We start from the raw sequence: 24,349 nt of genomic DNA, 5'->3' as shown, positions 1-24,349 counted from the left end.
CGAAATGTAGGAAGATATAAAAGTGGTCAAAATTCTTCCGATAAAAGATTGTTTACAAAATTGAGGAATTTATTAATGATGAATTGAAAAAAAAAATGAAAAATTAAATTAATTGTAATTATGATGAAAATTATTAAATAAATAATTATTATAAAATTACAAAAATTATAAAATAATATATGACAACAATTAAATACATAACTTAATTAATAGAAATATTAAATAGGAACGATTCAATTAAAAAGTTATATTTTTAAATACTCAATAATTAAAAAATTATTAAAATTTATTATAAACTTAAAATCTAATTGAGCTTGAAATAAAAATTATTTTTTAACATAGGAAACAACTGATAATAGTACATGTCATGATAAGAGTGTAGTTGAGATCATGGGAACGGTGCTTACATCTCATATATATCCAATCCATTTTATTTTTAAAATATATAAAATGAAAATTAAATCAATTATTAAAATTTGATGAGAAACAAAATTGCATATTTATAAACATGTCTATTATGTGATCCAATGATCGAAACCTGAAATACAATACACATAATTTGTTTAAATAAAAGTCAATAGCAAAATGAACATACTGTAATCTATAAATAACCATTTAAAAAGGATTCTCATATTTATATTTAATCTTTAATTATATTTTTTAAATTAAAAAATTTGGAGCTCTATGCAACCGTACAAACAAAACCGTTTCACAAATCTCTGTCAATTTTGCTTGCAGAGGCGGGACTACAGATCAGGTTAGCTTTTTCAACAAGTTAGAAAATTTATATCCGGAACAAAATTGGAATTAAAATAACGTGTTTATCTTGAGTTCTTAGTATTTTTATTTATTTGTTTATTATAAATATTCAATTTACGATTTTATTAAGATTGTTAGTAAGAGTACAAATTGAAAAGTAGTGCAGAAGGAAGAGGGTGATGGATAAAAAAAAAAACAAATAAAGACCAGATATTTGGTGAGGCAGAGGTTGACGTGCGAAAAACACGTGGGAAAACGTTTCGGGCATTCCTTCGCACGCAATTCTCACACGCTTCTTTTCTATATGAATATGTAGGAGTACGAATGTGACGCACTGCACTTGTTCTGCATCTCTGCGCTCTTCTTTTCAACTCTCGATTCTGGTTATTCTGGTAATTAACTTTCAATTTCTACTATTTCTTTTTCTCCCTCTTTCCACCTCATCAAATTGCTTTCTTTTATCTCATTTGCTAAATGATTTTCCCTTTTCTTGTCATCTTGAATTCCTGAAGTTCTGCTAGTTGGATTTGGAGTATTTGAATTTCACCACCCATATGCGTAGATTTCTCATCCTTTTTGTTATGGCTCGGTCACCACAGCAAAATGTTGTGCGATTTCTTATATTCTTTTACTGTAAGGGAAAACTAGAGAAACAAACTAAGATTACTAATTTGCTTCAGAAATGTGGGAAATGATAAATAGAAGCTTCACACGTTGATCAAAGTGGGGACTTGAGTTTGTTAGTTGCAAAATGAAGCATGGTTTGGACAATTTAGGTATGTGAGGAACACTAAGGGAGATGGTTAAAGACAATCACATATTTTGTTATTTTCTGTATCTACCATTGAGCCAAATAATGTTAACTTTTTTCGTATGTTAAATAGGATGTGTAGTGAGTTTGTTTTGTGTGTGTTATGTTTTGTTGCACCATTGACGGGTCCTCTGAAGGTTTTCTGATACATTATGCTTTCGTTTTTGGCAGTCAGAGGTATGATCAATGGCGTTTTGTGGACCAACCCCGGTTTCTGGGAGTAGCAGCTTAGCGTATTCACCTCAAAATTTGTCTGCAAAACTTATTTTACCAGTTCCGCTGCGTTTTACTGGACAGTTCTCTAATTTAGTCAGGAAAAAGAGCAGGGGAGAATGTTGCTCTTCATTAAGGAGTGCTGCATCTGCATCTTCTATGGAGTCACAGGAAGATGCTCCAAGTACATTTTCAGCTTGCTTGGAGGAGGAACTAGATCATGTTATACGGTTCAAAATGTCAGACTTTAGGATTTTAGATTCAGTTAGCATTGGTCTTGGTGGGCGGGTATGAGATTTAAAATAAGTTATGATTGTCATGGATGGATTGATTTTTTAATGCTGGTCTGATGGAATTAAGTTTTCCTGTAGTCGGATGAGATGGTTTTTGAAGGCATGGTGAAGGATAGCTGTAGGTAAGTTAATTCTTTATTTGCTTCAGGTTGTACAGTTTTTTCAATCATAACATCTGTATGTATTCATTTTCGTCCGCAGTTCTTTGTATGGCATAAGAGTTGTACTTCGAAAGCTTTCTAGTGCCCAAGCTAAGCGTCGGGGGAAACGAGCAATAGAGGTGTGTATGTTAATCTTTTAATATTACAAATTAAACTGTTTGTAATTATATCCCATCGCAATTTATTTGCTATTGCCTTTTAGGTTTTGAAGAAGCTGGTTCGGCGTAAACTTCTGTATCATTCTTACTCAATGCAAGTTCATGGTTATATCTCTTTGCCTGCAAGTGATGATAGTGATTCATTTATCTTGGTACATGGGGTAGGTATTAATCTTTGTAAGCTTTATTTTTTTAATTCTTTAATATTAATGATTCTTTCTTATTGTGAGTGATTTCTCAATTTTTCTCATCCTGCCACTGTAAAAAAAGTTAAAACCTAATGTCCTTTTAATAATGTTTCCTTGCAGTATCATGGCAGTTTCTCTTTGAGACACTGGCTTGAACGGTCAGATTGGCTTCCAACTTTGGAGGCCACTCTTGCACTGGATGAGGAGTCTGTTAGAAAGGTCGGAGAAGATAGAACTGGAGGTCCTGCAGTTTCTAGGCAGCTGCGACTTATTCGAATATTGATGAGGGATCTTCTTATTGGGGTATTTCCCCCTCCCTCCTTTTTTTTTTAAAGTTCCTTGAGTATTTTCTTTGATTGAAGACAGTTTTACTTTTTAAGTACTTTATATATTCTACGTAGAAATAGGAGAAATGATATTCTCTTTTATTGTTTATTTAAATTAGGTAAATTACCTGCACAGCCACGGTCTTGCCCATACAGAGCTGACACTGGAAAATGTTCATATAAGTCCAGTAGACAGACATATCAAAGTGAGCATTGTCATTCTCTTATAAAATTAGAACTATGACATTCTTTCTTCATTCATTTTCTGTCTTAGCTGTGGATTATATTTGCTATTTGACTGATCCTAGAGGTGGTTTTATGCATTTATTGTGCTGTAAACTCATAGCAAAGACAACCTATAATTTTGATTTTGTTCCTGGTTTAAAAATTATTGTGATTCTAAATGGAATGTCTATACTAATAATGTTAATATATAAAGGAAATGCAGTTTTTCTTAACTGGTTTTAGTGTGCACATTTTTTATACATTTCACCCTTACTCCCATAACATTTTGGTGTCTGAGTTTTTTTTATGAAAACTGCTGGATCAACTGTTATTTTAATTTTGATCACTGTAAAAAAAAGTGTACAGAAGAATGGGCTTACTGGTGATTTCCAGAGGGCTAATAGTTCTTATGTATGCAATCCAAGTTACTGCAAATCGATAATGGTGTTTCTTGATGTAGAATCTCTTCAATCTTTCCTCATGGTTGGCTTAACTTGTGTGTTACTTAACAGGTAGGCATATTGGGTAATGCTGCTGACTTTTACAAGGATGGTTCGAAAGATAGCTCTTTGGACAACTTGGACAGGCGAGAAATGATGATTGCATTTGACATGAGGTTTGCCCTTTAATTTTTCAGAAAATTATGTCTGGAACTAAATAATTTTGTTGATACCTGGTTATCTCTGTTGTAAAGATGTGTGGGCTTCATAATGGCTAAAATGGTAATGCGGGAACTTATGGATCCTTCGGTTTTTGCAAAGTTCAAATCGTTCCTCATAAAGGTATGATAAGCTTTTTTTTATTCAATTTTGATCTCTTGAATGTTTAAAAATAACCTGAGCTTTTTTTGAAGGAAAAAAAAAACTAGTTGGTCTAAATTCTTTAGACTACAAGTGCCCAACAATGCTTCATGTCTGTAATACGTCCCCCTCATATGAACTAAGACCTAGATAATTTGTTCTCTTTTCCCCTTTTCTGGAAGCTTTTTACACACATTTACTGATAGCGGGATGAAAATTTAAAGATTTAGAGTTGCTGGCATTAGTAGTCATTTTAAAAAGAAAAAATTAATGCTTAATTAACCTGATTCTGTGCAGATCACTCAGGAAAGATTAGTCATAGGGCTATTGTAGGGTTATACTCGTCTTCAATTAAGCAGTGTGTTTTATATATCTAGTCTTCATAGTAAGATGTTGTTGGACTTACAGTCATCTGTTTACTCTAAATAAATATAGAAATATTTTACCATATTCTTTATTCATGTTAACTAATTTTTCAGTTCTGTTCGTCTTTTTGTCACTCTGTTTATGATACCTGATGCATCAAATGTTTTATTTTTGCTTATTCTTATCTTGATGAAGGGGTCCTATGATGTGAACTTTCTAATGATAACTCATGTCCCACCTTCAGGGGTATGATCCTTCATGTCTACGAGAGCTTATGTTGGAAATCCTTGGCAGAAGTTCCCCATATGGAAATACTGGATTACAAGTAAGTGTATTCTTATTGAAAGTTTCTTGATATTTTGTCCTACATTCTTCTTTTCAAATCTTTTGACGCCTTTCTAATTTCTTGCAGATACTTGATAGGAACTGGGGAGCTGGTTGGCACCTTTTATCTTTATTGCTTGCAACTAAACCTTCTCAGAGGATAAGGTATGCTGTGAAGCAAAATAGCCAGTTGAAAGTGTGCATAATTTCTTCACCAATGCTCCTATATTTGGCTGATATTATGTCTTGAACATATGTCAAGATTTTAGAAAGAAAAAACTTTAGTGACATGAAGGAATTTCAGAAATAAAAATAGTCGTAGAGAAAAGTTTCAAGTTTCATTAGTATTTTAGGAGGCTTAATCTTTTGGCAACAAGTAGCTAGTTTCTCAGACTACTGTGCAAACTTAATATAATAAAATTTGATTTCAAATACCACTTTGATTTACCCGAGTTTAGGAGTTATACTAGTTTTAACCATGTAAACATTTATACAGTTGTTTGGATGCCCTTAGACACCCATTTCTATGTGGGCCAAGATGGCGAGTTGTCTCATCAATGGATATTATCAGATGGGGTCTAGGTTCTACTGCAGTGCGTATTACAGAGGAGTACATTTATCGCAAGCCTCAGGTATTCATCTAACGGTGCCCCTTACATGCAATATATCCCATGTTGCCTTTTGAGTTCTAGATACTTCTATAAGAGTTTTTATATTTGTTGGTGTCTGATGTACTCAAGTTTGTTCTTACTAATGTTGCTTTTCATGATTTATATACTGTGCTTTATCTCTTGATGATAAAACGTAATATAAATCAAATTGCATTACTTATATGAGTAAGATATGTACTACAAGTTTGACTGGTGGGCGTTTTCTGTGTTTTAGCGCAGCAGGCTTGCCCATTTCATTGACTTAATGGAGATGTTGAATCCCCATCCAAAACCAAAGGTAATTAGTGATTAAAGTATGTATATTTTCCTGATATTGTTGTTTGTACTATATTTGCTTTAAAATAGTTCCACTTTTTTCATCACTAATAGTGAAAGTTTAATGCCAAAAAATCTCAGCCATTTCACCTGCACTTTTGCACCATTAATTGAAGTTACAAGGAAATCTCTCATTAGATAGGAATAAAAGTTAAGAAACATGTAAGTGGGAAATACTAATGTACTTAAGCCTTATGGTAAGGTTTTGGATTGGATTTGATATAAGCTTCAAAGTCATAGTTTTCTTGTGGCTTATTGATGGAAAACCGCGGTGAAGTGCTACAGTAGAAATGTGGTGTCTTAAGCCATGAATGTCTGTTCCAACTTCTTGCCATAGACACGTCCATTATAAGAAAGAAACATATAAGCATAATTAACTCTTACTATTTGGTATCACATAGTATTTATATTAGTTGTGGGGGGGGGGGGGGGGTGGGGGGGGGGGGGGGGGGGGGGGGGGGATATAAACATGATCTTAAAACTGGATGTGATTATTTTCGAAAGAAGAAGAAAGTTTATTGCTTATGCTAACTTGTGTCCCTATTGATGTATGCAGAACTGGCTGGACCTGCTTCCAGGCAAATGGCGTCTATTATACTGCACTGGGAAGCATGTTGGCCTGACCCTTCGCGAACCACCTCTCCGTGTACTTGTTGGCGACGTGCATTTAACAGTGACAAGAGAATCAAAGTTGAAAGCTAATCTTTCATTTAACTCTGACATTGGATTCTCTGTTATGATTGGTCAAGACTGGCCTCTTGACAAAGCTGGTAAGAGTGGAAGATTGCGGGTGAATTCTTCATTTACAATAAGAGCTGGGAGACGGCTATATCTGAATCAAGACAAGACCACTGAGAAATTCTTCTTTGGCCCTTCCAGCAACGTGGATGCTTTAGCCCAGAAATTTAAGGGCAAGAAATGGAGTAAAATAATCCCTTTCAAGGAGTTTCCGTCAAGTCTTCCGGCAGCCAAACTTGCATCAGGTGATATTGATGTAACAATGAATATTGACGATCCATTAAATCAAAACACTGATACTGCAAGAAGTGTTCTTCAAGAACTAAGAACACAAATTCCCCCGGAAGTGTTTGATTTGTCTAAGCTTGTGTGTGGAACCTATGTGGATTCAAGGATGCTTGTCCTACGAGGGGTTAATGGATCCGCGCTCCTATTTACAAGGTCTTTTATGGACAGAAACAGTTGTAGTTAGTTGTTGCTGTAGCAGATTCAAATTATTGTTTAAGTGTATATTTTTCCTTGTCGATTGTATAGTTTGGTCCATTCTGATCTCAAATGAACATTTTCCTCCCACCCCAAGAAGTAGTCATCCCTCCTCATGTTTGATATTTAAATGTAAAATTTGTATCTTTTCAAGTAGTAGTGTTCTTGGCAAATACCGTTAGTTAAAAGCACCTTGGAGGGGTGGGCGGAGAATGTAAAGATTTTTGATAATCCTTTTCAACCTGATATATAGAAAAGAATAGGACAATGATATGGTAACACAATTTTTTGACATTTTGATATAGTAAATGTATTATTTTTTGCATTGGATTTAGAGTATATTAATATGGTAATAAATAAATAATAAACTACTAAGAAAATAACAAGTGTGCTCTATTAAAATGTTGTCAACAAAAATTGTTCAAAATATATTTTTCCTATATAATATTGATCATTGAGGATAAGAATTACATTTAGAGACAGTCAAACCAGAGTAACAATCAGTTTAAAATGATATATTTACCACGTGTATGAGTTCTTGATGTACTAAATATAGCATTTATTAAGACCCCGATGCAGTTGTTAAATCCTGAGTATGTTATCTAAACTATTGATTACAAATGTATAAAAGAAATTTAGTGGCACATTAGGGGCATGGAGATGAAACACAAATATATGAAACTATTGATAGAGCACTAAAGAATACGCCACTCCTTATTGTTACGGACTTGCGTAGATAATTTCCAATTTTTTTCACAAACACTTGTAAAAAAAAATAAAACATCTAATTCCAATTTCCATTCCTGATATTTCCTTGACTTACCTGTGAAAATTTTAATACAATTATTCCGCATAATTTAGAGCAAAACTAGTACTTATTTACGATGATATCGATCATGAAAAATACTTCTATCATGAAAAATACTTCTAAAATCAACAACGGTGTCCATTTTTCTAAAGATTTTATAATTATGAAAATAAAAATCAATAATGATTTTGAAAAGTCTTCAAATAAAAATCAAGTGAAAACAAAGGTATGAACTGAGTGCCATTAAAAAAAATTGAAAAAAGCCATATTGAAGTTATCATTAAATGTCAATAAAAAAATTGTTTAGTTTATAGTGTTAGAGACAGAAACTCCAAGTTGGCCCTCCAGCGTTGCTCACGGAATTAATATTAGAGAACTAAAAGGAAAAAAGAAAAATAAAAAGCATAAGTAACAGAAAAGTGGGAAGAAAAGAAAGTAGAAAAAATGGTTAGAAAAAAAACAAGTGTGAAGTGAATTGTGTTAGTTGAATGAGACAGATCCATCTTAGTATGACTTTGTGATTCAGAGAAAGGGAGTGTGGTCCTCCAACGATGACCAGGAAAAACCAAAGCTTCACGATTATGGCAGCTCAGCTATTGCATAAGCATTATTAACAAGGTAAATTCTTCCAACTTCATCTTCGTCTTTTTTTCTTTTCAATTTATCTCATAATCAAACCCATACTACCTCCTAGCTTTAACTATTGATTGCTGTATCAATTTACTTTACGATTATTATTATGGTTGGATCGTCTCAAACTTGTTAATTGATGCTTGATGTTGTACCCTCTTTCATTCACGGCTTTACAATATAGTTAGGGTTCTACAACACCATGATAATAGTCAAAAGAAAAACTCCTTAACTTAGATTATAATTTGTAATCGCACTCTCTTATATATTTATTTACTAAGTATTTGCTTATGTTTGTTTGACACTCTTCTTAAAAGTTCATTAATTTGATATTCCTTTTTAATAATATAATAATATGTATTATATTTTTAATACTAGGTGAGCGTACGAACTCTCGGACAACTTTTTCTTTAAGTTATTTTATGCTATAGTAATGTTTAGAGGAGCTATTTAAATAAAAATCAATATAAGTAAATATGGAAAAAATGGTTAGAATAAACAGTAATTTCACCCTTTAAGTATCTCTCTTAAATGACTCTTAAATTAATAAAATTATATAAATAATTCCTTAATTAGTATCTTCTCAATTAATATATTCTAATCAAGTGTAAGATATAGTTGAAAGACTTTCTAAAATTTGAGAAGAAAGCTTAATGTATTTTAATTTCATTTTTTTTTTACTTCAAAATCACTTCAGAGAAAAACTTTCATGGACATGGACGAAATTTATTCAAGGCATTTGCACTAACCTATCTAACAATTTAAACTTTTTAAATTGAATTCAAGTCCTTTTAATCACATTTCTCAATTCCTAAATAAAGAGTAAGGGATACATTTTATACATTTAAATTACACACTCTCATTTCATATAAAATACTAATTTTATAAGGGGAACATCATAGAAGGAAAAAACATTTTTCTTTTAAATCAGTTGTCCATCATTTTCATGCACAACACTTTTTTATTAGCATTTTTCGATACAATTATATTGGAAGAACATAAAAATGTACACGAAGGAAAAAAAATGGTTAACTTTGAATTGAGAAAAAAATAAGTAATAAAGGGTTATACATTTACAGAGATGCCAAGAGCCAAAAGCTATGAAATCTAGCTTTTATTAGAGTTCCATGAATGTCCAAAGAAAACCAAGAGTAAAAGGAAAACACTGAACTATGCCTTTTTTTCTCCCAATGTTTTTTTTTCTCTTCTTTTTGGTTTGATAAAAATTACAGCTTTGGTGTAACTGTGAGATTCCCTGCACAATAGGGGATGGGGTTAGTGCTCCTTGCGGAGAAGAAACAATACTTGTCATCTGATATTCATTTCATTTGTATAATCCTTCTTAATTCATGAATTTCCGGCAGTTTGGAGCTTTACATAGGCAGGGGACTTTGAATTCATCTGGCTCATCAGGATCAAACAGGTAGTCATACCTGCTCAAACCAAAACAATCAGCATCAACTACAGAGAACATACAAATATACAAATGCACCTTATAACAACATACATGCATACATACACACAGAAAAGGGAGAGACATACGTTAACTCATCGCCGGCCAACACGATAGTCTTGGCAATGAGAACAATCCGGCTCTCATCGTCACCGACACTCATGATTCTTGCATAGCAATTTGGCATACACTGTAGGAACATGAACAAGAGAACAGATCAGATGAGTATCCAGTATTGAGAATCAGAGAAAAATGATGTGCATAAAATGTCAATTCAAGATAGGTTGACTCACAGAATGATTAATCAGCCGTGCTATATTCCCTTTGTCAGTGGCATCTACTACCACTTCTTCACTTATCTTAAACAGCTGCCAATACAAGAGTAGGGTATTTTAGTGTAAAAACACAACCATGTCAATAATATGATGAGCAGTGTGATTGTATTAATAGACAGACATAGGAGAATTAACTCACATAACAATCTTTGCCTTCTAATCTATAGCGTGCCTCCCTCAAATCTGCAATGCTGCGCCTCACTTGTTCGCCACGATACTCAAGTACCTGCTTAAGATTAAAATCATGCTCACTATTGCAACAGATAAAGGTTGTACATGGAAAGCTCAGAAAACATAAAGGATCTAAGGGCAACCATTTTATGTATCTGCTAATGTTAGAATCATAACAAAAGCAAGGGATGATATATTCTGCAAACATCTGGAGCAGGAACCGACCCAGAAAATCTCAGGACCAAACCAACCACAAGAGAAGAAAAAGGTAAAGGACATGGTAATTAAACTTTGTCCGCTTTGCATGGTTTAGAAAATGCTTCATGAGCCTGTGTGTTTGCATTCAAAAGCAAGCCGACAGATACCATGGCATATTATATGCTTTATAAAGTTCTACAGTATGAAATTACTTAAGAAAACCAAAGATTGTCAAAGGTTCGTTTAGTTTTAGCAAACATTTTGTTTCCATTTCTCGTTTTAAAAATAATTACAAAAAGTCAACAGCATCACTATATTGTGTACAAAATTATGAAAATAGAAAAAACAAAGAGGAACTTTTATATTTACTTATGAAATAGAATGTTTCCTAAAATCAAACAGGCCTAAGATATTAAGTTGAAATGAATCGCTATACTATATTCTTCACTATATGTCAATACTAGTTGACAGTTCCAAAGAAAACAGCTCTGGAAATGGGTATTCTTTGCAGGACAGGACTAGGTTGCAATAGAGTAAAACATATGTTATGGTAAAACCGAGTGACATTTGCCACATTATGTTAGGTTTCTGTAATCGAAAACCTAATTCCCCTCTCTCAAATCACAACAAGAACACAAAACAGAAGAATGAATGAAACGTATTGATTTATTTGCACATTAACAGTATCGAAAGTCAATGTACAAGTATGGATGTAAGTATAGGTAACTACGGAAGCCTAATCCCTCTCCTCAGGCCAAAGCCTAATCCCTCTCCTCAGGCCAATGCCCTGACTGTACGAGTAAAATATGACCTAACCTAAAAGACTGACCATTATTCTATTTATAATAGGTTTCTCCCACAAACCGTTATTACAGTTGAGCTTTCCATTGTTCAACACTCCCGTTAAACCAAACGGCCCCACCCCTTAACCGTTCGACATTCGTCTCATGCTCCGACTGCATGTAGCCATTCGGCCCCTACTGCCCGTAGCCGTTCGGCTCCTTCCCCATCACCCTTAACTGTTCGGTTCTGTCCTCCCTCATATACTAGCCCTTCAGCTCCTTCCCCATCACCCTTAACAGCTCGGTTCTTTCCTCTCTCATATACTAACTGTTCGGCTCCTTTACCATCACCCTTAACCGTTCGGTTCTTTCCTCTCATATACTTTCCAGCCCCTATCACATTAGCAAGTGGCTATTTCTGTTACATAAACTTGAGTGTACTCCCACAATCAGAGGTTTTATTCTATAATTCTATTAAGTTGTAATGATGGTTTTTTGAAAGGCTACCCATTTATGCGCTTCTTGGTTTGAACCAAAGAATATAATTGAATATATCCAATTGCTAAAGTAGTCCAACACCTTATGGATCTTCATAATACTAGTAAAAATATATATGATTGATAAACACAAACAAGCAGGTTAGGGTTCTTTATAATGGTGTCATACTTGAGCATGAAATTCATACCATTTCTCCTTCTTGAATATTTCTACGTGCGAAGAGGCCCCATCCATGTATGCCCGATCTACCAAAGCAAACCCGTTCATTTTCGGTTCTCTGCAATCATACAAGGGTACTCATAAAACAGTCAGAAAACTGACCACTGAAGCAAATAATCCACCTTAGGAAGAGAAGAGTTACCTGCAAGTAGTAAAGGCGGTCTCTGAATGAAGAAAATGCCTGGGGCTCAAGCACCACCTGTTTGATGAAAGAGATGAGGAAAAAGACGTGAGGGAAACAAAGGAGGAAGAGACAGTTCAAATCTTAAATTAGAGTTAAAAGAAGGAATTAGAAAGTCTATTGTCATAAAGAATTCCAATATAATTTTCAAAAGATAAAATGGATTACTCTGGGCGCATTTAAACTCTGTATTGCATCTAAAGGATGGTGATAGTGACCCCTCACTTGATGAGAAACAGCCTCATCCGCAGCTCTCTAACAAAAAGAGATAAAAATCAGATGCAGAAAATTCTACTTTATATATACAAACTTGCAAAGATAATTTTAGAGTCAACAGCGGATAACTGAGTCTAAAAGATGAACATGAAAAGAAAGAAATCAACGCAAGAAAAGCAGTGGCTATGATATTTCAAAATACGCTCCACATACATTTGCATCCATGCAAGCGACAACTGCCGATATATTTTGGTGAAGCAGTATTAATTGTCGGCAAAAATACATACGATACTGGTATATTAAAAGCAAACATATCTTCAATGTTTAAACACAAAAACACCTTCACTGGAAACAGAAACAGGACAATTAACATATAATCAATATCAAGACACTGTAATGATGTTTAAGTACTATCTTACAAACATTCACCAACATGAGCAACAATTTTCTCCAGTCTACCTTTTTGGTATGATTTGTTCTTTGAAAGATACGGCACCTAGCAGCAGAAAATGGCTCATGCTCGGTGTTATCAATAGGGGTGACATCTTGCTTTCTTCTGTTAGACGAGATTAACCTTGAACCAGTTTTTTTCTTAGTTTGGAGAAGGCTTTTGGTTGAAATCACCCCAAGCGGGGTTTGCATAATCAAAACAGTATCTGGATTGGGAGCCCTGCAAAAAAAGGACGTGATTAAGATGAAAGGCTGAAAGTAAGATAAGAAGATATCAGATAACCCTATACTTCTGCAATTAAAAAAAGACAATTGTTGGGGAAAAAAGCAAAAGCTACAAAGAACATGGTGGCAAGGAGGATGATTAATCTCTCATAGTTATAATTGAGGGTCACATACCTGTGGTAAGCACAATAAGAGACCATTTTTGTTGTCTGCCTGCCATTTTTCTCTAAACAATGCAACTGCATATAATGGAGAGAAGTTTAGTAAAATTGTCCCAGATAAAACACTCATAATGTGTTAGGGCTCTATAACCCAAAAATCTTAATAGAACGCAGAACAGAAAATAAAAAACAGAAGAAAAGATAGTCAATGATTCTGTTATCAGAACACTAAAATGAACAAGGATAACTTTTTTCTCCAACTTAGTTCTGACTCAATTCTTTTACAATTAATGAGCATCCAACTTTTGTAACCACCCCAACTGTTTTCATTCATTATTAATGTACAGTTTCCGTGTCCTCTTCTTCTGATAACAGGATAGAACAACAATCAAGTCTTACCTCAATAGTATGGTTCAGCTACATGGATTAAATGATGCCAATATCGATAATATATCATTGTTAGTCTTGTACTATGAAATTGGTGTCTTTTATTCTTAGTAAAACCCAATCTGAAAATGTATGTTCTAAGAAGGAGACTTCTTTTTTTAAGGAGACTGGTGGCTAATGGTAATCAGTTATCAACTCATACGATCAAAGCTGAAGTCATATAGGTTTAATTAAAACAGGGATGCAAATTAAAATTTGGCATTAAACTTACTTAAAATTAAAATGAAAAATTTAAAATTAAGATTCAAATCACAAGGTATCAAGCAAGCCAATCAAAGTGAACTCTCACCTCCATTCGGTAACCGGCCCTCGATGCACACATGGCATGGAAATAAGTAGAACACTTGCAACATTGTGTACACGAACCATGAATTTGCTTGCAAATAACACAAATCTGAAAATTCAAGTAAGCAGACTTTAGAATACATTTGTATGAGAGAACCCCGAGACATCAAAAGAAAACCCAATGCAAGAGGCTCCAACCCAACAGAGTTTGGGGATGCTAGATGAACATAGGCTTACTTTTGCAATCGAATATAGACTGTTTCTAGGATTCAAACCTATGATCTCTAGGTCACTCGCAAGCAACCTTAAAGTTGTGCCAAGGTTCATTCCCACCAAGAATAACTAAACGATAAAATATAAAGTAACTCGGAGACTAGACTATTTTCTCTATACCACACGAAATTATAAGAGTATCAAATCAAATAGACACTCTTCCAGTTTTCAAAGTGGTGAGAAGAAATTCACTTTGTGGGATATGCAAAGAATAAATCCATTTTAACTGATGACTAGCATTATCAGGGGAAAGTTTTCGTATCAGATACCCCACCTTCACAAAAGAATTTGATGGAATACTTAGAATACCCAAAGCAGGCTCCATCTTCTCATCACTAGCAAAAGAGACTTCAGGTCGAAACCAAGCACAAGTTACATGAACCCATAGCGTGTCAACATCAGTTGGCTTCAGAGCACCACCTGGGAGTCCAAAAATAGTTTATGAGCACAAGATTCTAGTCATCAAAACAAAAATAGAAACATATCAACAGAGCTTCCGGTTGCATGAACATTTATGCAATAGTAAAAATATTTATGTAGTGCCAAAACGTGATTAAATAGTCAAAGGGAGGGCGATTCTCAGCCATGATAAGTAAAATTGATGAAGGGTGTATATAAGTTAAAAGTTGCATAATTCCAAATATAGAGCTTACATCATTGGATGATATGATAACGTAAACTCATAGTAAAGTGTAAAAAATATTCTTAGACAAGACTAAGTTGATTTATATGAACACACAATGTTAAAAAAATTTAGACAGGACTGTTCTAAATATCATGGAGGACATTTGAAACATTGTCAAAGACATACCTTTTACGGGACAAAGACAACACTCCCGCTTGATGTGAGGCGTTTCGCAAGCCTTACAAACCCAAGAAGTAAAATCTCGAACATTTCTTGCTCCATAGCATTCTTGATGAACAGCTATTTGACATCTACAAAATATATAATTTATTTGTGCATTAATTGCAATGGAATTCATCATACATAGTGGACATGAGTAACCACAAAGTTCTTGCTTCATAATTCAAGCTGTCATAAGAAAAAGATGTTTGGTTTTATTGACAAAACAGTTTATCTGGAAAAAGGCCAGACCAACATGCATCAATGCAAAGGCTGTAACAATGATTTAGTCAGAGTGGTAAGCTGCTGTACATATAACTGAAATCATAAAGTGAGAAGTATTGATCCTTTTGCTTTATGATATTTCAAAATACAGAGAAAATTAAATCTGAGTTAAATCATCATTGGCTGCAATATCTGTAGAAACATGCAGCATCTTGAATCCCTATCACTTTATGGATTGAATATTGGCCAAATGAAAAAAAAAATTAACTGAAACTGCTACACTACCTGATGCAAATGATAATTTTGTTATAGTCCCAGTCTTCAACCCATCTACAAACAGCACAGCGTTCTGTAGTCCACTTAGCATAAACAGGTTCATACTTCTCTGTCAGAGAAATAGTTTGCGGTATAATTATCACTATGAGAATTTCGTATGGAAAACTCCTCAAAATGAAAAGTAGTATGCAAACAGAACGAGTAAAAGGTCACCTTGCAAGAAGGTAAGCAGCTTCTGCTTTCTTTCTTTTAAAGAAGGTTTCTTGGGTTTGGCAGGAACTTGAGCAATAGCATGAAATTCTGCCAACTGCAGCATCTGACAAGTCAAACAGCATTGTATTAGTTGCGGGCATTATGTCTTAAGAAAAACGCAAACCAATATTATGTGTTCCCAGATTCTCAATTTCTATAGGGCACTAATTAGCATTTTAATAGTAAAGAAAATTTCAAATAAACCTAAGAACTGATTCATAAGATGGAAAAGCTCCAATTAATAATTAATAATTATGATAATAATTGGGACAAGAATACCGTGGTCTATTTACATATAATAAGCCCAAAGTATATTAAATACATAAAAGAGGGTGGTTGAACACTTGAACAATCTTAATGGACTAAAATGACCACTAATTAGTAAATTTTCAGCACAAAGAGACAAGGAAATATTATTAAAATTAAATAAGTCATATACAAACCCATTGTTCCAAAGGTAGCATGGAGTCTTTCACCCTAATGCTTGTTCTCCAATTTCTTGACTTGGAACCTGTATGTCGTTCCCATTCACTGAGTGCTTGCTTTTCTGCCCCACAAAACCCACACTTGCACACAACTCTGAAAGTGACAAATATACATCATAACCAAAAAAAGATGAAGAGAAGAAATTAATCACTTTCCAATCTAGAAGTAATAACAAAAAGATGTTCAAAATTGACAGTGGTAAATTTGGAACGTTTTAATGTGAATATGAAATGTTTAAATAAAAAGTTAATTTATATTTTACGAAAGCTGTGCTAGCACCTTAAGCGTGACTAAAACTAACTATATCTAGTATTGTTCTCTAGCACAAATTTTGATGGAAATTTGATCAGTGTACAAATGGATGAAAAGTTGGAATTCTTCCAAGGGCTACGAGCGAAAATGAGAATATTCTTTGGGCATAATTTCTTATAGGAGTATCAACTCTTAAAGAACTACAATTTAGCAAAAAACAATCTCATTACCAAACTAATGCTGAATTCTCCCTCTAAAACAATATCACAAAATCCGATTAAGTCAGATTGGTATCAACTGCTTGAAAAAGGCATTAATTAATACTACTTACAACATCCTTTAAATATAACTAGTTACAAGAGAAAAATAACTAAAGCTATTTTTAAAATCAATAAATCAGTAAAACTATAATAGTCACACCAGACGACAGAAAAAAAAATGCCAAATTCTTCTGAAGGACATCGAGCTTACGAATGAAGGCTTGGAAAATATACACCTTCCACACCATTGCAGAGAACAGTGACCCTATTTGGAAGCACTAGCTGCCCATTGTTTTTGTTCCACCTGCATCAAACCATCCTTTACAGTTAGAAATGATACAACATAAATAATCTAAAACATTTTTTCTGAAGTGCTAGAACAATTTCTTTGTCACACTCCTTATAGGGAAATTTGATATGAGTCTCACTAAATAGGCAATGAGACCCACATGATTTAATGGGTCTCACATAAATTTTACCGAATAGAAAAAAATGCTCTTTTAGCACTCCTCTTACCAAATACAGACATTCTAAATTGGTATAAGAACTTGAATCACAAAGGTTAGGGTTCATGACAACTTTAAATGAAGTAATTAAGATTGTGTCACAAAGCCTGCACTGGACGAGATAAATAAAAAGATAATAGTCTTACTTGACTTTTGCATGTGGTTTTTCTGAATCAGATAACTCAAAATCAAACTTGGCTTTGCAAGTAGGGCAATAATAATCAGTGCCTTCAAGATTCTACCAAAAAAAAAATACACCAATCAGAATAAACCAAAATTGCACTTTATGAGCTTCAGATGCTGACTAGTGGCACTATCAAGATATCAAGTAATGGGTAAACCTTGAAAAGGTTGCTAGAAATTTTGTCACATTCTGCATGCACCCACACTTTGCATCCATCACAGCGCACCTAATTTGGAGGGGACATCCGCAAAGGTAAAAGGAAAAAGTTAATATTAAGCAATATAGTCTTTTGAGCAGAAAAGAGTAACCTTAATTAGTTAACAGGATTTAGTTACTTACCCAACTTCCACTATCTGAATGATTCCAAACTTTCTTGCATATGCCACAATAATGCTTTGATTTTGTTAACTGAAAAACAAAGTGACTTTAAAGACTGAAAAAAATTCTAAACAAGTCCAGAACTTGAATTATGATGTTTTAGTTCCAGAACTAAATACAATCTTTGAGAAGAAAATAGAAGATATACAAACCCTGGCACATGTTCTGCATAGGAATGGGCCCCCAGACCTTGAATCCCTTGTCTTTTTTAACATCTTGTAAGGAAACCCACAAGCTTCACAGGGCCGCGTCTCTTTCTTATCAAATAAATCCTGCAATGGAATTCAAATCAATGAACCATTGAACTTCGGCATAATTGGTCCCGTATACAGAGTAGTGATTACACAATCAAAGCTTACAGAAAAAGCATGCCAAGTCAGTTTTGGGCCTACAAATGAGACAAAACTAACAGTGCCAGAGCCAATTTCCAGTGGAAAACTAAGTAATCTGAATCCAATAATGAGTGCCACTGCGTCATCCTAAGTTTTTTTTACAAAGACTAATAATGCAAATAAATATTACTGTAAATGAAAGAGTGTAGAAAATTTTACAAAATTAACCTAATTTATTAACCCTTTTTAAGGCAATCAATGTGGAAACACCACAATGTTCTAAAAAATATTACAAAAGAAAATTGATACTCCCTATTACTTTCAAAAACTAACATGATAGTGTACTTAGATTAAGACTTATTTTTTCTTCTTTTTAGACACTATATTGGACATGGGGAGAATATATTATCATTTATTACCTCCATTCCTGTTTATACAGGCTGTTGAAAATTTTCTTGTACATTTTCGTACGTTTTTTTTCAAATTAGTTCATGTTTAATTTTTTTTTTTTTTTATCAAAGTATCACTAGTTACTTTACAATGTCTGTTCTCAGCAGCAAACAGTATTCATTCTGATCTAACTATCAGATTTTAGAAAAAAAAATTGTGTTTCTATTTTTCTATTATTTTCTAAGTTTTTAAAGATAATATTACTTACTCATTATCAATTATGCCCTTACTTAACATTTATCTTTTTAATTAGTTTGATTTTTCCACCTAATGTGTTGTAAAAATGAAAAAAAGGTATAATAAAAAAAACTTCATATTAATTTATTAGGATTATGAAATTCATTACCTCTTTCTACATAAAAACCTTAAAAGACAGATAAGAAAAATGGAGGGAGTTGATGCTACAAGTAATAATTGAAATAAACTCCTCCTCTCTATTGTGAGGAAAGACAAAATGACTAGTGTGCATTAATTAATTAAGTTGAAGACAGTTAAGTAGAAAGAGTGAAATGATAAGCCCAATAATTTGTGAAATTATGAAAAAAAAAAATTGTTAAGCAATTTAAAGCTTTTAACTATATTAACCAACTTTCTTAATTCCTCTAGGGAATGGAGATGGCATTAGCTTTACTCAAGTGTACTAGATACAATGCAGCAGAAGTTTAACAGCCAATCAACCATGCAATTCCCAGATTGTTGGCAAAAGAAGCTGAAGCCCTGTAGTTGACTTACCTGGTTCAGAAAACGATAACCTGCATAATGGTTTGAACGAGTGACCTCCTGAAAGGCTTTCAAAATGGAATCATCATAACCATTGCTAGTAGCTGCTGTATTTATATCTGCTATCAACTTCTCTGTGAAACCCCTCTCCGCCAAAAATGCCTCCTCTATTGCCATTTGGAAGTCAGAGGGATTATAGAAACTCAACTCAGACTGCCCCTGAAACCTAAACCAAGAAACATCACGTCTAGTAAGCAAAAACCCTTCCACAAACAAAAGTGGCTAATGTAAACAAGCAAACAGAAACAACCAACAGCAACTCCACACCTGTCCACATAATCCACAAATGGAAAAATCATCCCATGCTTCACCCATGCATAGTCCTGCCAAAACCACCAAAAACACAATAAATACTCAACAAGGTTCTCTATATATGAAGTGATTATTCATACACAGATACACATTGCATAGTACATACCCTTTGATTCTCATTGCCCGCATACCCAAGAAACATGACACAAGCTGCATCAGCTATACAAGACCTGAGAACCAACTCGGGAGCCTGAGTCATAGGATCAATAACAATAGCAGGCCAAAAAGGTTCCTTTCTCCCAGCTTTGGCCCACACTATGTCACCTGCATAAAAATCTTCTGGCCCAAACAACCCATTTCTCCTCTCCCCACTATTCTCCTTCAAGCCCATCAAACCAACTCCTTCCACCTCCAAAAACCTTCCCTTCTCGTCTTCTTCAACCACCAGCCCACCATGCCTCAAGGCCAATGATCCACCACCAGGCAAACTGGAACACTTGCTCCTCTCATAACTCTTGCACAATGCCGAGTACTTACGACCCTTGGTACCCGTTTTCTCCTCGTTTTTTCCCTTCTTCTGATTACTACAAACCTTGGGTGCCCTGAAGCTGAGCTTCTCCTTCTTGCATTCAAACTCATCATCATAATCACCATCACGCAAGCCACTACTACTTTTGCTCTCTTTCCTCCAATTATCAATAACAGAGTCGTTGAACCGCGAAGGCAGAACTTGAACTCGCCCCCTTGAAGTCCTAACTAGAGGTGGCCGCTGAACCTCACTCTTCTTCTTCGCCTCAACGACGTTGTGTGCCGTATTCGATTCCACTCCGTTGCATGACACCGGCGTGCACCACGTTGCAGAGAACCCTTTCTCCGACACGCTGGCGCCTAACAGTCCGTGAAAACTCACTGGAATCACGTCGCCAAGAAGGTTCAAAGGGTAGTAACCGTTGGTCTTTCTCTTCTTTCGAGCGTATGAACAATCGTCGTCCTCGCCCACCGAGTCACCTAGTTTGACCCGTTTCAGATTCGGCATTTGGGATTTCAAGTTCCTCTTGATAATCATGGCTCTCGCTGCGGGAATGAATCACGAAGCCCGCATTAAATTGAAGCCACAAAAGTTGTCAAAATCCCAACTTCTAGAATCTCAGAAAGGAAAATTTCACTGTCAAGGCCAAGCGCGATAGCCACCCCATAAACCCTAATACTGAATTCAATTCAGAGAAACAGAGCAACCACAGAAGTGCGAAGGAAAGCCGAATTCCTTGAACAGACACGCGAGTAAGGTAAAAGAAAGTAAAAAATTGAGTGCGATAATGTCGAGAACCTGATCGAGAAGATCGAATTATCAGAGAAGAAGAAAAGAGGGATCTCTCACTGGGAGAGAGAGAGGGAAAGAGAAGTTCAGAAGAGGAAGGTAAACACTTTTTTTGTTAGACAATTTGCAATGTAATTTGTATTATGTGGGACTGGACAAATAAAAATTGTTACATAAGACGGTGTTGTTTTAATTTAGGAAATTTTTAGAGAGAGGAACAAGGAAGGGGTGGCAGAGTAACACTAGAGAGAAGAGAAGAGAGAGAAGAAGTCGCGGCGTTATCTTGAGTGTGTTCATATGTTGTTATGTAGTTACTTGATGGGCCGGATGCTAACTTACGCGTTGCGTGTTAGGAGCGCCTAATTTCTTCTTCCTAGCCATGAGCTTGTGCTGATGACACTCTGCTTGAGTTTCTTGTGTACCAATTTTGGTCAATGGCTTTCACGTAATTGTTATGGTTATGCTCCAGTCATTCTTGTGAGCAGAGGGATATGGATGACCAAATTTGTCATTGTTTCTTCCAAAAATTTCGGAGCCACAATATGTCACTTGAAATGTCTATGCATGGGAAACATGTTTTTTGATGATGTTGGTGTCCTTCAACTTTGTTTCTACCATTTGCTATGGCTTTTTTAGTTGTTGTCCATTTTCGGCTAAGGCTATGGGGTTTCGCAATTTCACTGCCACAATAGTGCTAAAAAATGGTTTCATGGGTTGTGTTATTTATAGCAAGTTTTGTGGTATTCTCCGGTGGGGAGGTACAATTTTCATTTCGTGAAATTTAATTTTGTTGTGCTCGTAGACCATGGGGTTGGTCTTGGAGCAGAAGATCACGTTAGAAAATGGGGCAATCGTTACTAGGGTTTGCTTCCGAAGATCGTTTGGAACAATTTTTATTTTTTTTTAGTGACCAGAATGTTTTCTGTTGTTAGAGGACGACGTGCAACGGTCTCAACAACGTTGAAGCAGTTAAAGACATTTATTGATGTGAATTGTAAGATTTTGGGCTTTATTAGGTTAAATGGTTTGGTTTGGTGAGGAAAGGAGTTCTGGTGATTGGATCTACGCACTACACTCCATCCACTTTCTCTATTTAATGGGTTGTTTTCATTCTCTAGAAATATTATAAAGTAGAAAGTATTTTATTCCAAGACGAAACCTTGCCCTTCTTCTCAGTCTTCATCTCACGGTGGATCAATGATAATTGGATATCGTCCATGGATACGGATGAAGCTTCTAGAGAATGGAGAGACCTCATTTCATGAATCCATTATTAAAAAAAAAACATTTTTTTTTTGCCTTTTCGTTCGTAAACGGAAGCTCGAGCCTGAAGCCATGGAAGTTATTCATGATTCCTTATTATTGTTTGCGGTGTCTAGCAATAGAAGAAAAGTAAGCAGACACATATATATGTTATTAAACAAAACCCTTTTGGGGTATCTTTATTAATGGATAATGGATAACATGGTTTATTTATTATCCGAAAAGACTAAAGACCAAGGTGTTAGTTACACATAACTTGGAAAACACTGTACCGGAAAATTCTATTGCTCAAAAAGGAGACTGCGTATAATGTCTCAACTATAAATTTTTTGTTTGGTGGATTATTTTTTTCATTTATCTGTGTTGTTAAATTAAAGGGGAAAAAAAGGAGAGAGAAAGAGAAGAGTGATGGGTGGGAGGGAGGAGCAAGAAGATGACGAACTGTAGACCACGTGCATGAAGCTAACTTTTCTTTTCACTATTATTATTATTACTATTATTATTGTTATTATTACTATTATTATTATTATTATTATTATTATTATTATTATTTTGCGAATATTTTAGATTTTAGGGTGTGTTGACCTGGTTGCGTATGTTTTCTCCCTGGTGCCTCTGCCTTGAACCCAAAGATGAAAAATATATATATATTCTTTAATTCTTTGAGCAAATAAGATTGTACGTGAGATGTTTTGCAGAGGAACATGCATGTCGAAAACAAAAGCTGTCGTAACTTTGGTGTGAAAAGTAGTTAATTTCATGATTTTATGGGCTTTTTGATTGAAGTGTATTGAATGATGCAATGCAAGTGTATGGATTGCTCTGTTTTTTGTTTGAGAGATGTTTTTCTTGTTTTCTACTTGCAGAGGGACTCCCTTTCAGATTTTTCATATGTTTGGATCATTCCATAAATGAATGGTGAAGGGTGAAAATATCTTATTTGTCACATAAAAGGGTTTAATGAGAGTAATATGGTAATTTTATTTAGTCAAATTTTGGTTTTAATGAAAATATTGTTTTGATTCAAGAAATGTTGATTCTCACAGTCCAATCAAATCAATTTTCTGATAAATGTATCGAGAAACTTTCCTGAAAATTATGTTTTTTTAATAATGTTGTTTTTTTGAAAAAAGCTAATAAAATCTGAATACAAGAGATTTCAACACCCCAAGCAGCTCCTTCCCAAAACTAAAATACCTGAGCATAAGCAGTAAGAGCTGGGCAGAACCCAAGAAAAGTCAAATCTCCACAAATATGATTAAAAATGCGGTTATTATCCTAATTATATCATTATCCAAATTAAGCATAATATTAGTAGGAAGACTCTCTGTCACCACTATAACAACGTAATTGGATAAGATACACTCAAGTTTGCATTTATTAGCTGCATCTTGATAAAATCAATTGCACGTACATCCGTCAAGTAAAAAAGACCGAATGACAAGCCAGTATTCCATATGGGAGAAAAAAATATTTGTGTTAGTCAGTATTTACTGATAAAATTTATCATGAATAATTCGTATTCATAAGTATTTATTATATAAAAATAGAATATATTTTAATATATATTGTGTAATAATATATTACTATTGTGAGTATTTATTATTTATAAAAATTAAAATTAAATTTTAATATATATTTTATTAAATTAAATTTAATTAAAATTAAAATTAATTTATATTTATTATATTAAATTTAATTAAAAATAAATGGTAATTTATATTTAATTTAATTTATATTATATATTGTTTTTAATTCTATTTAAATTTTATTTTAAAATTTTAGAAAATATATATTTTAATATCCAAATAAGTATCTAACGAATAACGACTTAATTATTTTTGTTACTAATCCAACAATAAGTAACCAACCCTGTAACATCCTGATTATATAATGACCAATATTATATAATAAAGACGTTAACATCCAAATATAGAGAACAGTCATCCAGAAATAAAAGAAACAGAAAATTTAAACTTGAACAGTTGAAAGGATTAAACACTACAAGTGTTCAATCAGGAAATTCTAAGAAGACTACTCCGCAACATCAGTAACCTCCAGCTCTTGCTCCAAGGGAATCTCCGCGACAACATCTGCTCCCATCCAAGTGGATGATCATCGCCAAAGA

General features: G+C 34.3%; 2 protein-coding genes across 4 annotated transcripts; one reads left to right on the top strand and one right to left on the bottom strand.

The window, feature by feature from the left end:
* The first annotated feature begins 934 nt into the window (after positions 1 to 934).
* On the top strand, positions 935 to 7,125 carry LOC108329874 (probable plastid-lipid-associated protein 14, chloroplastic). 2 transcript variants are annotated; one of them, XM_017564236.2, is made up of 14 exons: positions 935 to 1,151; positions 1,742 to 2,071; positions 2,155 to 2,198; positions 2,278 to 2,356; positions 2,440 to 2,556; positions 2,704 to 2,886; positions 3,029 to 3,115; positions 3,647 to 3,750; positions 3,829 to 3,916; positions 4,545 to 4,625; positions 4,713 to 4,789; positions 5,121 to 5,256; positions 5,510 to 5,572; positions 6,167 to 7,125. In XM_017564236.2, the coding sequence occupies exons 2-14, from the start codon at positions 1,757 to 1,759 to the stop codon at positions 6,818 to 6,820; spliced, it is 2,028 nt and encodes a 675-aa protein (XP_017419725.1). In that variant the 5' UTR covers positions 935 to 1,151; positions 1,742 to 1,756; the 3' UTR covers positions 6,821 to 7,125. The 2 variants fall into 2 exon arrangements, with proteins under 2 accessions (XP_017419725.1, XP_052732291.1); XM_052876331.1 differs by lacking the exon at positions 935 to 1,151 and adding an exon at positions 1,440 to 1,535.
* Positions 7,126 to 9,368: 2,243 nt separating this feature from the next.
* On the bottom strand, positions 9,369 to 21,571 carry LOC108331750 (histone-lysine N-methyltransferase ATX5). 2 transcript variants are annotated; one of them, XM_052876354.1, is made up of 23 exons: positions 19,807 to 21,571; positions 19,656 to 19,711; positions 19,341 to 19,554; positions 17,979 to 18,098; positions 17,788 to 17,856; positions 17,606 to 17,674; positions 17,411 to 17,502; positions 16,970 to 17,062; positions 16,204 to 16,339; positions 15,722 to 15,824; positions 15,518 to 15,617; positions 14,975 to 15,099; positions 14,438 to 14,583; positions 13,895 to 13,999; positions 13,172 to 13,236; positions 12,782 to 12,992; positions 12,275 to 12,361; positions 12,068 to 12,124; positions 11,894 to 11,983; positions 10,197 to 10,283; positions 10,016 to 10,090; positions 9,789 to 9,912; positions 9,369 to 9,702 (listed from the first exon to the last, which is right to left on the bottom strand). In XM_052876354.1, the coding sequence occupies exons 1-23, from the start codon at positions 20,704 to 20,706 to the stop codon at positions 9,617 to 9,619; spliced, it is 3,210 nt and encodes a 1,069-aa protein (XP_052732314.1). In that variant the 5' UTR covers positions 20,707 to 21,571; the 3' UTR covers positions 9,369 to 9,616. The 2 variants fall into 2 exon arrangements, with proteins under 2 accessions (XP_052732314.1, XP_017422148.1); XM_017566659.2 differs by having other exon boundaries at positions 9,812 to 9,912; positions 19,807 to 21,552.
* Positions 21,572 to 24,349: the final 2,778 nt, after the last annotated feature.

Source organism: Vigna angularis, chromosome 4 (genome assembly GCF_016808095.1).
Source record: "Vigna angularis cultivar LongXiaoDou No.4 chromosome 4, ASM1680809v1, whole genome shotgun sequence".
NCBI lineage: Eukaryota > Viridiplantae > Streptophyta > Magnoliopsida > Fabales > Fabaceae > Vigna > Vigna angularis.
This window is presented reverse-complemented; position numbering and strand designations above follow the sequence as displayed.